The 14,624-nt window shown below is 40.4% G+C and overlaps 1 protein-coding gene across 1 annotated transcript in view; it reads left to right on the top strand.

Moving 5' to 3' along the window:
- CNTN1 (contactin 1) overlaps nucleotides 1-14,624 on the top strand; it is a 233,015-nt gene that overhangs the window by 193,553 nt on the left and 24,838 nt on the right. Inside the window, exons 21-24 of the mRNA XM_054987779.1 lie at nucleotides 5,480-5,586; nucleotides 6,354-6,540; nucleotides 7,502-7,614; nucleotides 9,286-9,442. Coding sequence (XP_054843754.1) covers nucleotides 5,480-5,586; nucleotides 6,354-6,540; nucleotides 7,502-7,614; nucleotides 9,286-9,442 — 564 coding nt within the window. The remainder of the gene's footprint in view (nucleotides 1-5,479; nucleotides 5,587-6,353; nucleotides 6,541-7,501; nucleotides 7,615-9,285; nucleotides 9,443-14,624) is intronic.

The raw sequence follows: 14,624 nt of genomic DNA, 5'->3' as shown, positions 1-14,624 counted from the left end.
GAACAACGAACATCATGTTTTTTTTTCTCTGTTCGTGCCCATCTCTATACACAACCCCTTTTCCTTTTGAATATACTTTCTTCTGTCTGCTTGGATCTTCTAAATATTATTTGATTCTCTGCTGGACCTCCACGTTGATAGCTCTTTCAGTCTTCCTTGCCCTCTCTTTCCTGCAGCATCTCTTACTCTCTCCTCTTTTCACTGCTTGAGTGGGATTACTTCATCATGATAAAGCACTCTGTAATCCAGATCTGCTCTACCAATCCCTGCACTTTTATACTTTATGGGATTCATCTTAAATAAATCTCTGATTTAAAATATTTCTGATTTTTACTTTATTTTCGCTCTCTCTCAAAGTTCCATTAAACCTTCCAGATTTCCATTACACAGTGAAGGATCTACATATGAGCTGTTGATCTAATTTGTATTTTAATGTTGTTGGATTCTGGAAATCACTTAAGCTAACAGCTCCCTGGGACATTTTGCTTCAGTTAACGTTTCAGACCAGCAGTTCTATAGTCAAGAGTAGTGTGAGAGGCCTTGAGTTTCCGAAGCCAGTTTTGTGGACATGGACTTTCTTATGTCCTTTCAGAAAAGAATTCAGCCATTTAAAAATACCGTGAGGCACAGCAGGACCAGGTGGTCCTGTTCACATCCATGTGCCTTTGCAAGTTCCAAAACAGCTGTGGTGGAGGAGGTGCTATTTCAGCACTTGAAAAGGCATAGGGAGAAAACAAGATTACCTTGTCCTGCTTTGCTGCAGGAACGATCAGGGTCTGGCTGCATTTTTAAATGATTGAATTCTTCTCTAAAATGGCATTGGTGTCCACATGTTGGACCTGTGGGTGTAGTAACATCTCATGTGGCCCTTAGAGGAGCCAAAAATTGTAGAGGTGACCATTCAGGAACTCTGACTAAGGCTGAGGTTGCACAAATGTGGGAAACAGCAAACAGAAACTGTCTATTCCTGTGTCAGCCACAGTACTAGAGGATAGATATGAAATAGTTTGTCTACCATAATTTCAGTCCAGTGGCAGCTTAGAAACCAACAAGATTTTCAGTGTATGAGCGTTTAAGAATCAAAGCTCCCTTCATCAGACACAGTATCTGAATACAATATTCTTCAGTATCTGAAGAAGGGAACCTTGACTCTCAAAAGTTCATACACTGAAAATTTTGTTAGTCTCTAAGATGCCACTGGACTTAAATCCTGCTGTTCTACTACAGACCAACATGGCTACCCACCTGAAACTATCTTCACGTCTACCATATTTCAGATCCTCTTATTCGAGAACTTGCATCTTCATACATATACACATACAATACAGAGGTTAATGAGTTAATGAGTGGTTCAACTGATCACTGTCAAAGCAGTTCCCTAGGGTAGCAATTTAATTTTTTAAATATATGTGTGTGTGTGCATGCGCGCATGCATGCACACATGTGAATTAATTCATTAACCATGATCCTCTAAGAGTAGATTCCTATAGTGATCATCAAGGTCGAATGATGCCTATAATTGGCCCTACTTACCTGGTTCAGAATTTCCCAGCACGACCATGATGTCATGGTAAAGTTCATGGTATAAACATTCCTTATTCTTAAGCAAATGTGTTTATGTTAGAAGTTTAAAATATTTACTCGATTATCATTACTGCTTTCTGAACCTTTGAATTTCTGCATTTATGGTCATACTAGAAATATTTAAATGTTCTGTAGTAATAGACCATCTGTGTGACTGAATAAAACTTTACAGACAACTGGAAAATCCACAAATGAATTAGGAAGTTTTAGAATGAAATGCATGCTATACCATAATTACACTCAGGCTCTAGTTTTCAATATTGTCATTCTTTTTAGCATACCTTTTAATTCTCATCTTTCATATATTTCGCAAATATTTATTGATTAAATTGTACATTACCATTGATAGCTCCTTCTGTTGCTGAGGTGGGAAGTAGATTCACAGCCAGCTGATGTCCCTCTGATAAGCATATGACCCAGAAGGCAACTTTGTGATAAAAACTTTAGATAATCAGGCCACCATGAGCTAATTAAAATAATCTTGTAAAAATCCACTCTCCGTTATTTTGTTTAAGCTTTTTGTCATGCTTTTTCCATTTGTTGATAACTGATCACAAATATGGATGTGATTTATTAGCTGTTACTGAAACCAACAATTACAATTAGTGTACCATACAAGAGGATTTGATCCTTTGAATACTGTTCATCAGAGATGTAACTATTTTTCCCTGAATAGTGACTGTTTTGATGCATAGTTGATTTGATGCCTAGTAAGAAGATTAAGTACATGAAAGATTTCCTGATACTAGGCACAAGCACCTTTTTTGTTCCAACTTGTTACTAAAGATGCTCAAAAGATCATTGATCTTTGCTTTAAAAATGCTCTCTCTGTCTAAGTTTTTACTGCCTTAATATGCCTCATATTCATAGGTCTAGCTGCTTATTTAATTGATCTTGAATATTTCAAGCAAGAGAGCTCAGGTAGCAATGACAACAGCCATTCTTAAGGCTAAACTAGATGATAAGGCAGTCCCAGGGACGTCACTGCAGTTTTATCTCTGGAATTCACTCACAATACAAATGCAGCAGAGGCCCAATCCTGCTCAAGATGGAAAAACAAAGGGAGCACCTGTGGAGGTTTGGGGTCTTGAAAACAGGAGCCCCCTAAGCCAAACTCCCAAGCAGGACTGAGCCCCTGCAGTGTCTGTAAGGTAAAGGATTTCCAGAGGTAAAATGGTGGCAGTGGCCCTGGGGAGTCCCCAGGAATGCTCCGTTTTCTAGTTTGGCCCCAGCAAATTTAGTGTATGCACCAATCACATTATCGTTAGTGATGATGGTCCCAAATTATCTATGAATGGAAGGCAACTATTGAAAAGTAGCAATGGTGGGAACATCTTGCTGATTTAATTTAACTCAAAGCAAACCCCTTTCCCCAAAAAAGGCTTAATCATGCTACCTATTAAAAGATATCATAGTGCCTCTTCTACTACAGCAAATGCTCTAGTTTACCAGGTTAAGTGGAAAACAGCCACTGTTTACAAGCAGAATTGTTTATAGAATTTTGAATACCCATACTGGCCGAACAATGATAGCAAGCCTTTTATCAGTGAATGCACCAAGGATCCACGGGGGGAGGGGGGAAGCAAATTACAAGTCAGTCTCACAGTACCTCTTTTTCCCTGCTTTGCTATGATATTTCCCAAACCTGGTTTGATACGATCTTTTTGGAAATATTGTAGTTAAAGCTCCTTTGGATGCCTCATAGATCGGAAAGTCCATGTTTTTTCAAGTCTCCACTGACACCATTTTTCTTACTGCAATAAGGCCCTTCCACCAGAGGTTTTTAAAAAATCAGTAACAGCTGTATCACTATTGTGCCACAACCAAAAAGGGTAGAGATTTCCTTTCAAAAAAGAAATAAAACATGCAAGGAGTACATTATTGCCATAGAACATTTATTAGCTTATTTTTTATTTATTTAGCTTATTTATAGTCACCTTTTTAACAGAGGCAGTTAAACAGTATACAGTTGCTGTTGGGAGTCATTGAATGTGTCCCGAAGTAAAATACATCTCCCAGTCTTCCCCTCTAGTGTTGCCAATCTCCCTGTGGGGCCTGGCTTTCCTGTGTGGCTGGTAGGCTCCTGCCTGCTCACACACCCCCTCCCTGATTGGTCAGCTGTGGAACTCTGTGTTCTGGTAAAAATCAGGTCAAGGAAACTGCAGACAGTTGAAGAAAGACAGTACAAGATTCCTGAATAGGGATGTTACATAAAAATCAGTATGGTAACTTTTTAAAATATTCATGGGGGAGACCTTTCTAGGGGCCATTTCAATGTGAACCTCTCACATGAACTTGCCGAAGTGCCGACTATACCACCCCTCCCTCAGTTTAACTCCACCTCACACCTCTCGCAGCCATCACCTCTTACTGCTGCCAAGGAGCCTCCTGGCAGATGTCATACAAGATACACCAACACTAAAAGGAGGACTCATCTTAGAGATGTGGCAAAGATATATGCACATCGTACTCCTGCGGTGCACCGAGTAGCAGTGGCCAGGTACCAGCAAGATCACCCCAAGGTGCACAGAGCAGCAGAGCCTCTCTATGAGCAAAGCAATCCTGGAAGATGAGTAGAGAGGCGCTCACTTCTATGGAAGGTCAAGGCTTCCTTAGGTATGGCATATGATCCTTTGCTATCTTCAAGCTGCCTCTTAAACTCATCTATGCTGAAACACCCCTGTTCAGCATCTCAAAACAAAACAACATGGCCCAAGTGCTGTGGAAGCTCATTGTTTGGGATGAGAGCACCATGGTGCACAAGGGGTGCTTTGAGGCACTGAGCATAACCCTCAAAGATGTCAGGAGCAACAAGAGAGTGATGGGGTGAGTCACTGTGCTGCTAGATGGAGACTTCTGGCAGACTCTGCCAGTAGTCGCAAGGGGAACTTGAGCTGATGAGGTTACCATGTATGTCAAGGTGTCATATCTGTGGCCCCTCAACAGGAAACTCTCACTAAGAAAGAACATGAGGGACCACTTGAGAGGTGAGGTGTCTGCTGGGGATTTCTCTGAACTCCTACTAAAAATAGAGGATGGAGAGTATCCCGAGCCCAGAGGAAAGGTGACCATCCCTGCAGGACTGGGCAAAGTAGTGATGACCCTAGCAGACCTAACAGCCGCAATAAATGCTGATATCGCCACTATCACAGAGAAGTCCATGGACTAGCTGTGCAAGCATGCCATTCTGACCCCTAAGAACGACAAGGCTGCCATAATTAATGAAACACAACTCCCTTGAAGGGGCAGAAATGGAGTACAGATCTGTGGACTCAGTAGTGCAAATGGATGACATGGTCCACTACCCCGTGGAGTTCCTCAACACGCTCAACCCTCCTGGCAGCCCACAAGCTTCTTCTCAAAGTAGGAGCTCCAGTGATGCTGCTCCAGAACCTCAGCCCACCCAAACTCTACAATGGCACCAGACTGCATGTGAAAGCCTTTCACAGGAACATCATTGAGGCTACATTGTTCACTGGCAGTGCTCGGGGGGAGTTGGTGTTTATACCACGCATACCACTCATACCATTAGATAACCTCTTCGAGTTCAAGAGACTGCAGTTCCCCCTCAAGGTCTGCTTAGCTATGATGATCAACAAGTCCCAGGGGCAGACACTGAAGGTGACAGGAATTGACTTAAGGGAGGAGTGCTTCTCACATGGGCAGTTCTACGTGACCTGCTTCAGAGTGAGCTCACCCAGCAGCCTGGTGAACCTAGGACCTGAGGGGAAAACCACCAGTGTGGTCTACAAAGAGGTCATTCATTAGAAAAAAGCTGGTTGTACATATTTTTCACTTTATTTATTGCACTACAATCTTTATTGCACATTGTGTATGCTGTACCTTAGTCCAACTATTTGACGTAAAGTTGTATTATTTATGTTCATGTTTTCAGCTCCCACTGAGAAACCCAAAAGAGCGGAAGTAAAAGTTAGATCAGCCACTGAAGTCACTGTTATTTGGCAGCATGTTGCCCATCCCGAGAAGGTTAATGGGTATGAGGTGAGCTACACAGCGAATTAATAGTACTACCTGCACACAAAACGAAAACATAGCTACCATATCAGAAGAGGCTTAATCTAGATTTCCTTATGCACCCAGTGGGTCAATTTCAGGTTGAAATGAATGTAAAGTGATGGAGGAACTTTGAAATACTGTGAGGCTCTTTTTCACAACTCTTAGGATATTTGACTTTAAAACTTTAAAAAAATGATTAACAGAGATACTGGTTCTTCTGAGAGAAAATCCAGTTACCAGTTAAGCACATGACAAACACTGATTTTAGTGAAATGGGAGACAATGAAATGAACATGTTCTTCCCATTCCTTTCGTTGCACAACTTCTGTCTGTTTCCTGTTTAGCATGATGGGTTGGATGCAACCAGCTTTATCATTCAATCTCAGGTAAGATTCTGCTTCTTACCACTTACCTTTTGTCTCCATGGTCCTCAGCATAGCTTTTTTTATGGTCAAAGGAGACCACATCCTCCCTTTTTTTTATCAGCAGGAAAGCTGGTTGAATCCAACCCACTGATTTGCTGTTATGTTCAGTATTTTTTAGTATAGTTTGGAAACATTTCCAGTTAACGCTTAAAAGTTTAAGGCCAATCTGAAATATTTTGTTCCTGGTGTTGCTTTTAAAACAAGTTTCAGTCTAGTCATAAGCACTACTGTTTGAAGTCTATGCTGTCTTGCTATTGAATGTAAAGAATTTTTATAAACTTTCCAAAGGAGTTATGCAATAGGCCCACTTGGCATTCCTGTTTACAGGTCCGCTACTGGTCTGCTTATGAAAAAGAAGTAGCTGCAAATAGAGTACAAGTGAGCAATCAGAATTTTTCAGTAAGGCTGGAAAATCTGAAGCCTGACACACGGTATACTGCAGAAGTGTTTGCCTTTAACAGTGCAGGCATTGGCCCTGCCAGTGATCGATTGTCCTTCACTACACAAAAAGCACGTAAGTAAAGGAGATTAGGTGCTTTATTATCCATTCTGCTGGTCAATGTTCTACAGATTATCAAACTTTTTCATAGATTCAGAATGAATTTGGAGCAATTTCTCTTGCACACAGATGTAGCAAAGATTTACACATGTCTAAATCCAGGGCTTTTTTTCAGCTGGAACGCAGTGGAACGGAGTTCTGGAACCGCTTGAAAATGGTCACATGGGTGGTGGCCCCGCCCCCTGATCTCCAGACAGAGGGGAGTTGAGATTGCCCTCCGCGCCGCTGAGCAGCGCAGAGGACAATCTAAACTCCCCTCTGTCTGGAGATCAGGGGGCGGGGCCACCAACCATGTGACCATTTTCTCTGAGGGCAACCCACTGAGTTCCACCACCTCTTTTCCCAGAAAAAAAGCCCTATCTAAATCCATTTTGACTTCAGTGGTCTTAGAAGAGTATAACTGTGTTTCAGATGACACTGAAAATGTCATAAAGAATGAAGATCAAGAGCAAAAATTAAAGTGTTGAAAAAGTTTGTATACATTAGTATCAATACCATATTTTACAGTACCATGAGTGGACTCTAATTCTTAATCGTTTTGCTCTTTGTCTATTTATTGTACCCTGTTCAGATAGTTACACTATTAAAGATAAATCAAATAACAAAAGGTTCATATGAAGGAGTCCTTTACTTGAACAGAAATCATATTCCCATTTTCAAGCTGTTATTTTCTGTAACCTCATGGACTTCCATAATTTAAACTTTTATATGCCTTCTCCAATTAGATTCAGAATGAGATTACACTGATTGATAAAACAAATCAATAATATTAAGCATAGAGACTTTAAAAGACTTCAGTCATTTCTCTAGAAATGATGTGTATGTTAAGATTGTGTGTGAGAGAGCAACTGGTATAATTGTACCGTAATGAATGTTTCATCTAGAGGAAATAAATGGCATGTATTGTTTTTTTCAGCTCCAAGACAAAAACCAAAAATTACCAGTTCTGTAAAATCTGGTTCAAAATACATCATCACCTGGGACCACGTCAGGTCAGATTCTAATGAATCTGACGTGAAAGGATATAAAGTAAGACCTATATTAAAATGTATAGTTTTAGTTGTTGTAGTACTTCACATGTCTTGTGTATTAATCAAGTGAATCCATTGTTTAATTAATGGGAAAATAGCAAATTCATTTTTGATCTTTTTACATCTCTGCTTTGATAACGATTCAGTTCTGGATTGATCATTACAATCGTTTCCCCCCTCATATTCAATCAGAAAATAAACACGGAGGAAGATTAAAAGAAGGAACTATTTGCTGTGTGAAGAGCTAAAATTATTTAGGCACATATAAGTAAAAATCCTTCTGAAATTTCCTTCAAAGTACCCTACAAGTGATGCTATCAGGCCTTGGTTAATATAGAAATGGTTGCCTGAGCAACCAATTGAAAACAAGTATTTATCTTTCTAATTCATCTTCCTTCCTATCGTCCTATGCAAAACAACCACCACCAAGAGGATTATGTTCTCATAGTGCTAGGGACTGGTTCATGAATCCATCTCTCTGATGCTTGTTGCTGGAACTTAGAAGAAGGGCTCAAGCTCTGTTCTTCAGAAGGTCAGTGCAATTGGTAATGGCTGGGGATCTCTCATGGAACTTGCTCCTTCCAGCAGGGGAAGAAAATGGCACAAACCATTTTAGCCTGCTCTATCAAGGAGGCAAAGTAAGAGAGCCAGTCCATTGCTTCCTTCTGTATAAATGCATAGGTAAAGAGGTGGCTCACCAGATTTCAGGTCACCATCACCAGACTTATCTACCCACTGATCCATGCAGGGAGCAACAATAAGAAGGAAGAAAAAGATTGGCAGTCTGTCTGAAGCTTTTCTCTCCATACTGTGGTTCTGCCAAGCAGTACCTGACCATCCACAAAGTCTATAGGGGATCTCTATTGACTGTTGCCTGTACTAACTTCCAGGTTTTAATGATGTTAGGGTAATGTGCCACCAAATCTTAGTAAGCTGCAGAGTAGGGCTAATTTTCATTTACTGTGACTCTAAAACCTATGAAAAATAATACTTGTACTGGCTTATGATTGCATTCATAATAATTTGTATACCATTTATCCATAATACACCACAGTTTGTGGATTTATTCCATTACCTACGCTCATAGATTAGTTATTAGCAAAAAAGATTTATTTTTGTATTGCAAAACTGAAAGTGAGGGTAGATAGCTAAAAATTGCTAAAACTGCATATCAGTTTAATTGCTTTAGCATCCTCATTACTATAATGCAGTTAAGATCTAGACAGGCCCTTTGGACAGAAATAGCATCTTTTCCATTGAGGTGCCCTTTTTTTGGAACCTTTTCCACACTGCTGTTTGCCTGGTAAAAAAACATACTGAACTTTAAGTGGAAATGTCTTTTTACCAGGCTTTGAGTTGATTTTTTTTTCTTTTCCCCATTTTTAGCTAGATTATGCTTTTGTCTTCACTGGCTTTTTGCTGCTGATTTTATTACTTTTACTGCCATGGGTTTTTAATGCTGCTGTTTTTATTGCTAGTTTACTACGTAAATGTTATAACTACAGTGAATAGATTTAAGTGTCATTAATGAATGAGAAAATTTTCCTTTTAAAAACAATTTGCTTTATTCTTTCCTAGAATAAAATATGTATTCTCAATGAAACAAGGTTTCATTTTAAATATAATGTGGATTGACTGCTTGTACCATGTTATTTTTTGTCTTTAAAAGGTGCTTTATAGACCAGATGGCCAATATAATGGTACTCTGGTTACAACTGGTAAACATTATATAGAGGTTCCTGCTCCTGTTAAAGGTCAATATGTTGTTGAAGTTCGAGTGCACAGCGATGGAGGAGATGGAGAAGTAGCTCAAGTAAAAATTCCAGGTAGGTAGACCTTAAATATGTCTGGATTTGGAACATAGGTTATACATTCAATTTTCTGCAAAACAGATATAATTATCTATAAAACAATGCCAAAGCAAATGTCTGGACTTTTCCACTCTTTTTAGAAAATATATTTTTATAACTTTTTTTCAAAATACACAAACAAAATAATATATTATCTTAAAATATACATTTTAACGTTGTCAGGGAAAGGGTTACTCATTAAGATAAATATTGAAGGTAATATATAATGATCTATACACCTATTAACTGTTAAGAATACATTTCATATTTTTGAGCATTTCATGCTCAAAAAAAGTAGATTGATAATGGATGGTAAGTTTTCATTTTTCCATGATGCTGCAATTACAGTTTTTGCTGCAGAAAGCATAATGAAAATTATCATTTTCCTTATAGAGGGAATTATGGGATCTTTCCAAAGACTTTTCCACTCTAAAATGAGTACAGTATATGGAATCAGGATGCTTGAACACTTGCTGGTTTGGCTCACATTCTACTTGTGGAAGAAGTAGGGAGCTGATTCTTTGTTAAGTAGTTCAGCTGTTTGTGAGTCATTTGAGCCTATTCGGTGGGATACTTTCTGTATATGTAAACAATACAGTACAGTGCCATTGGCAGCCTTTCACAAATACGTGTTCTCAGACATTCCAATGGGAGTCCTAGTTTCCTCACCCCAACAGTCCTGTTGTCAGTCTGTGAAGATCAGCAGCCAGTCATTTAAATAAAAACTGAGCAAACCAGTCAGTCATGCAGTAATTGCAAATTAACACTGTGTTTTTAAACAAGTTTTCTGTTTGATGTTCCTCTAAGGCCGCATCCACACGTACTCACCATCCGCTTATCTTACGCAGTCATGGCAGTTGGGTTCATTCTGCTACCATGCTGGGCATGATCACATTCACCCTCCCAGTGCATCTTCGTGGCGCAATCAGTTCTCCACATGCCACTGAGTAAAGCATTGTAGTGGGCAGTTCCCTCCTCCGTCATCAGCATTGACAGCGCACGTCACTTCTGTGGTTTTTTTTAAAGTTAATTTTGCGCTATACCGATATTCCGACTCTTAGGTAGGCAGAGCCAGGGAAAAGCCAGAGTATTTATAGGGGGGGAACCAGGTTCCATTCAAAGCCGAGAGCGGAAAGTAACTGATGGACCATCATAAAGGACCATCATCTGTTTCTTTTCCCGCGCAAACCACTGCTCACTAAAGTAGGCATACCGACCTTTCCTTATTGTGCAAATGCGCTATGAAAGCCCTTTTTTTTAAAAAAAAAAGGCTGGGCAAAACCAGATTTCTGCCATTATCACGTGGTACGGAAAGGAGGCGCAATTGTGGTGCAGTGATGGCGGGGAACACGCGGAATGGGAAGGCGTGTGAGTATCTGCTTGAACAGTGCTGCTCTTGTGAAAAAGGCGCGGAAACAAAAAGGAAGTGTGGATTCGGCCTAAGTTTGAGTCCTTAATGTTATTCCATGCATGCGTATTTCCATACAACCTTATATGAGTAATACTTTCCCCTCCATGTATCGTTTACTTAACTGACCTTACCATAGTTGGTTTCACCTACTGCACAGATGCAAAAGCAGCCACATAGCAGAAGGACTGAAGCTCCACCACTACAGTTACTGTGCAGCTGCAAAGCTGTTCGGCAGCTACTTGAATCAGACAACAATGAGCATCACCTAACATGAGGCTCAGCTCACAACTGATTACAGCTGTCAAAGGCAGTGTGTCCAAGAGCCAAGTGCTGAGGAGTGAGACCCAGCTCCCCTGACCAGGGTTGTCAGCAGATGTGCGTGGACCGTGCCTCCCAGGTCCTCTGCGCTCCCCCATCCCTCACTGCAATATGGCAGCCACCATGCCCTCCCCGCCATCCTCCACCACACGGGGCTCCAAGGTGACTCTGGCGGGGCTGGTGTTTCTCTTGAAAGGCATATGGCACTTATCCTTACAATATTATCTGTAAAATAATTGCAGTCCCATGTGTGAATGAACCAGCTGTGTGGTCACTCTTCCTAGGGACCTTATTGTGGCACTGATGGTTCAAGAAGTTCCAAATGTGAAGTGGAACTTGCTCAGTGTCCAAAGGCCTGGAAATGGGTGCCTTAAGAAGTCACTACTTGAGCCATTCCAGTCATCACGGTCATCACATCCATGGTCCAAAATTTATAATCTGCCTTGATTGATCTCAACGTAATAAAAGTCTCCCCTCAAGGGCCTGCTGTCACAAAATCAGCAATCTACACGGCAAGTGCAAAACCACAAATGCACAAGACCCTAGTGAGATGTACTTAGTCCATAATGCTCTGGGCTAGTCCTCTGAATTTTTGACTTTGGGTTTGTTTGAACAGCTGACTTCTGCATGTCAATCTACTTTTGAAACTGCAGATTTTCAAAAGCAGTGTGATGTGCCATGTTTTTCTTTTGTTGTCCAAATTAAGTATGCTCAAGCACGTATGTTTGGATTATGTTTTTCTTACAAATTGAGACTAGCACCCTAGAACACCTGAAGTGGGCTAATGACTAAAATTATATTGAAATCAGTTTCATTATCCTAGAACTAGTGTATTGGGGCTCCTTCTTAATAAAAACAGTGCAGATATTTATCGTAGTTAGTTTTCTTGATCAAGATCTTACATTGTGATCCAACCCAATTTTTAATGAAAAAATGTCTTCATGAGGGTCCATTCTTACCTGGTATAAAATGTTGTTGGCTAATTTAAGATTGCTCTGCAAGTTCTTTAGACTGCAATGACCTTTCAGTGTACTTTCTCTGCATCACACCCACAATATGCAGTTTAGGGAAGCAAACCTCAGTACTTATTTTAACCTCTAACTCAAGAATTATATAGTAAAGGAACAATTAGGCATGGCCAAGTTGTATTGGAATAAATGATATCTTAGTTCACTAGATGCTTAGGTCATACTGTTTTTCAACAGGAATTAGATAGGGCTTTCTTCCTTGAGAAGATTTCAAGACAGTATTATGAGGAAATGCTTTGTAAGAGTCAACAATTAGTACGTTTAATATTTGTGACGCAACCTGCTAAGTTAGAATTCTTGGGAATTAAATGCAGGGGTTAAATGTTAAACAGAGACTAACCAGCAAAGTAGAAAGATAGAAGAAGTGGTGTTCATACTAACTTGATAAAGGAAGCAAAAGTGATATATTGTCGAAGGCTTTCACGGCCAGAGAACGATGGTTGTTGTGGATTTTCCGGGCTGTATGGCCGTGGTCTTGGCATTGTAGTTCCTGACGTTTCGCCAGCAGCTGTGACTGGCATCTTCAGAGGTGTAGCACTGAAAGACAGCCCGGAAAATCCACAACCATCAAAGAAAAAGTGGTCTGGAAAGGTGAAGTGAGTAGGGATGTTTGTGTTGAGTTGAGTAGTGAATATTTTTCAGCGTAACTATCTGTTGAAATACTGGTGTCTTCCAGACAACAGCCTTCATCTGTTTTTTCCTCCGCTCTGGGGCACCTCCAATTGCAGCATGTTCAGGATGATTATTCCACACTGCCAGTTTTTATGCGGAATTTCCCTGTGTGTGTGCATGTCCTATCTTCCTTTTCAGACTGTTAAGTATGTAGCTGGTTTTTGTGTGTGCGTATGCATTGTTGCAATAGTGCACTCTAACGAATACAATGCATTTGTGTATGCAGTTACCACCCCCAGTTGTATGTGCAGTTACTGCTCCCAAAGCCAGCCTGTGAGTTGTACCTTGCCTATATGTCTGTCCTTTTATTGGTTAGCTGCTTCCCCATGTTTATTGGTTGTTTTCATTGGCTGTACAGCCCTTCGTTCCATTTTTGAATTACAGACCATAAGTAAAGAATTCAGAAGTGCTAGGATCATGGCTGAGATAATATTGCTTTGGAAGCTTATTGTTGAAGCTCTTCAAAGTACCCTTATACTGTGCAACATTCTTGTGATCGGCATTCACAGTAGAGAAAGGAGAATCTCTAATCTGAATGCAGGAGTGGGCAAACAAAGGTTGCTCAGAGGTTTCTTGAGGAAGAAGAGTTGCTCTTAAAGACACTGTCTAGGGAAGCATTTCCTTGTTGAAGTTGGAGGTGGGCATTGTCAGTGCTGGATTATTCCATTCCACACGGACTGGTGGAAGCAGGGCTATTTTTGTGGTAGTATTCACTGGTACTGAGTACTGGCAAATTTTAAAGGTCTCTTCCAAGTCCTGAGGGGGGAATTAGTGAAAATCAATGCAAATACATGTATGAGTGCTGGTTAACCTTAAAAAGAAAACACTGGGTGGGAGCAGTTTGCTTAGTTAGTGTGACCTGATGTCCAGCAGAGAAAATTTTCGCTTGACACTCTTTTTGAGATCATGGATGTTGTCATCCCACACCCCAAGTGGCAGATGACACAGATGAGGAAATCTATCCCAGTGGAGAAATGAGTGGCAAGTGCTCTTTGGTGCCTGGCAAATTGCTCTGCAGTGGGCTGTCCACTGCAGAGCAATTGTGCCGTAGATGTACTGGAGTTGGACCTGCTCAGGAAGATGGTGTCTTTTAGCCAGGGAAAGGTAGGTTGTTAATACTTCCTTGTATGCTAGCATCTATTTATGCATTGGAGTTTTATAGTCACAACTGCAAAGGTACAAGACATCCATTGACAATTTAGGGGACTGATTATCCACAGGTATGTGATACAGGAAGAGATACTAGAATAGAAGACAACCTGATTTGTTTACAGTGGTCATTAATAGGATTGGTTCAATGATTTGGGGAAGTGCTTCCCATAGCCATGATTAGGGGCGTGCACTGGTAAGGTTAGCCATAGCTTCTACTTGGAAATCCAAGGAAGCACCTACTCTAGAGCTATGGTTTGATAAATTATGGACACAATTTGTGATGGGAAAGAATGGCCTGAATCTTCACTTCTGTGATGATAGGAACAGCGGTTTTGTAAGTACCTGGCAACTGATATTGCAATATTTTGCTGAGAATGATGATTCCATCCAATGTACACCCTCGGGACTGAATTTCTATATGAAGGTATGACAATAATTGTTTCTTTGATGAGGTTAAGAACTGATTCAACACCCCTAATAGTAGGAGCATGGTATTTGCCTCCCATTTATTACAGTGGTATTGTGAATCTTTTCCTTTGCCAGTTTTCTTTGATGTCAAAACAGCACCATGTCAAAG

Source organism: Eublepharis macularius, chromosome 9 (genome assembly GCF_028583425.1).
Source record: "Eublepharis macularius isolate TG4126 chromosome 9, MPM_Emac_v1.0, whole genome shotgun sequence".
NCBI classification, from domain to species: domain Eukaryota; kingdom Metazoa; phylum Chordata; class Lepidosauria; order Squamata; family Eublepharidae; genus Eublepharis; species Eublepharis macularius.
The sequence above is the reverse complement of the archived record's forward strand: the minus strand, read 5'-3'. Positions and strand labels throughout refer to the sequence as shown.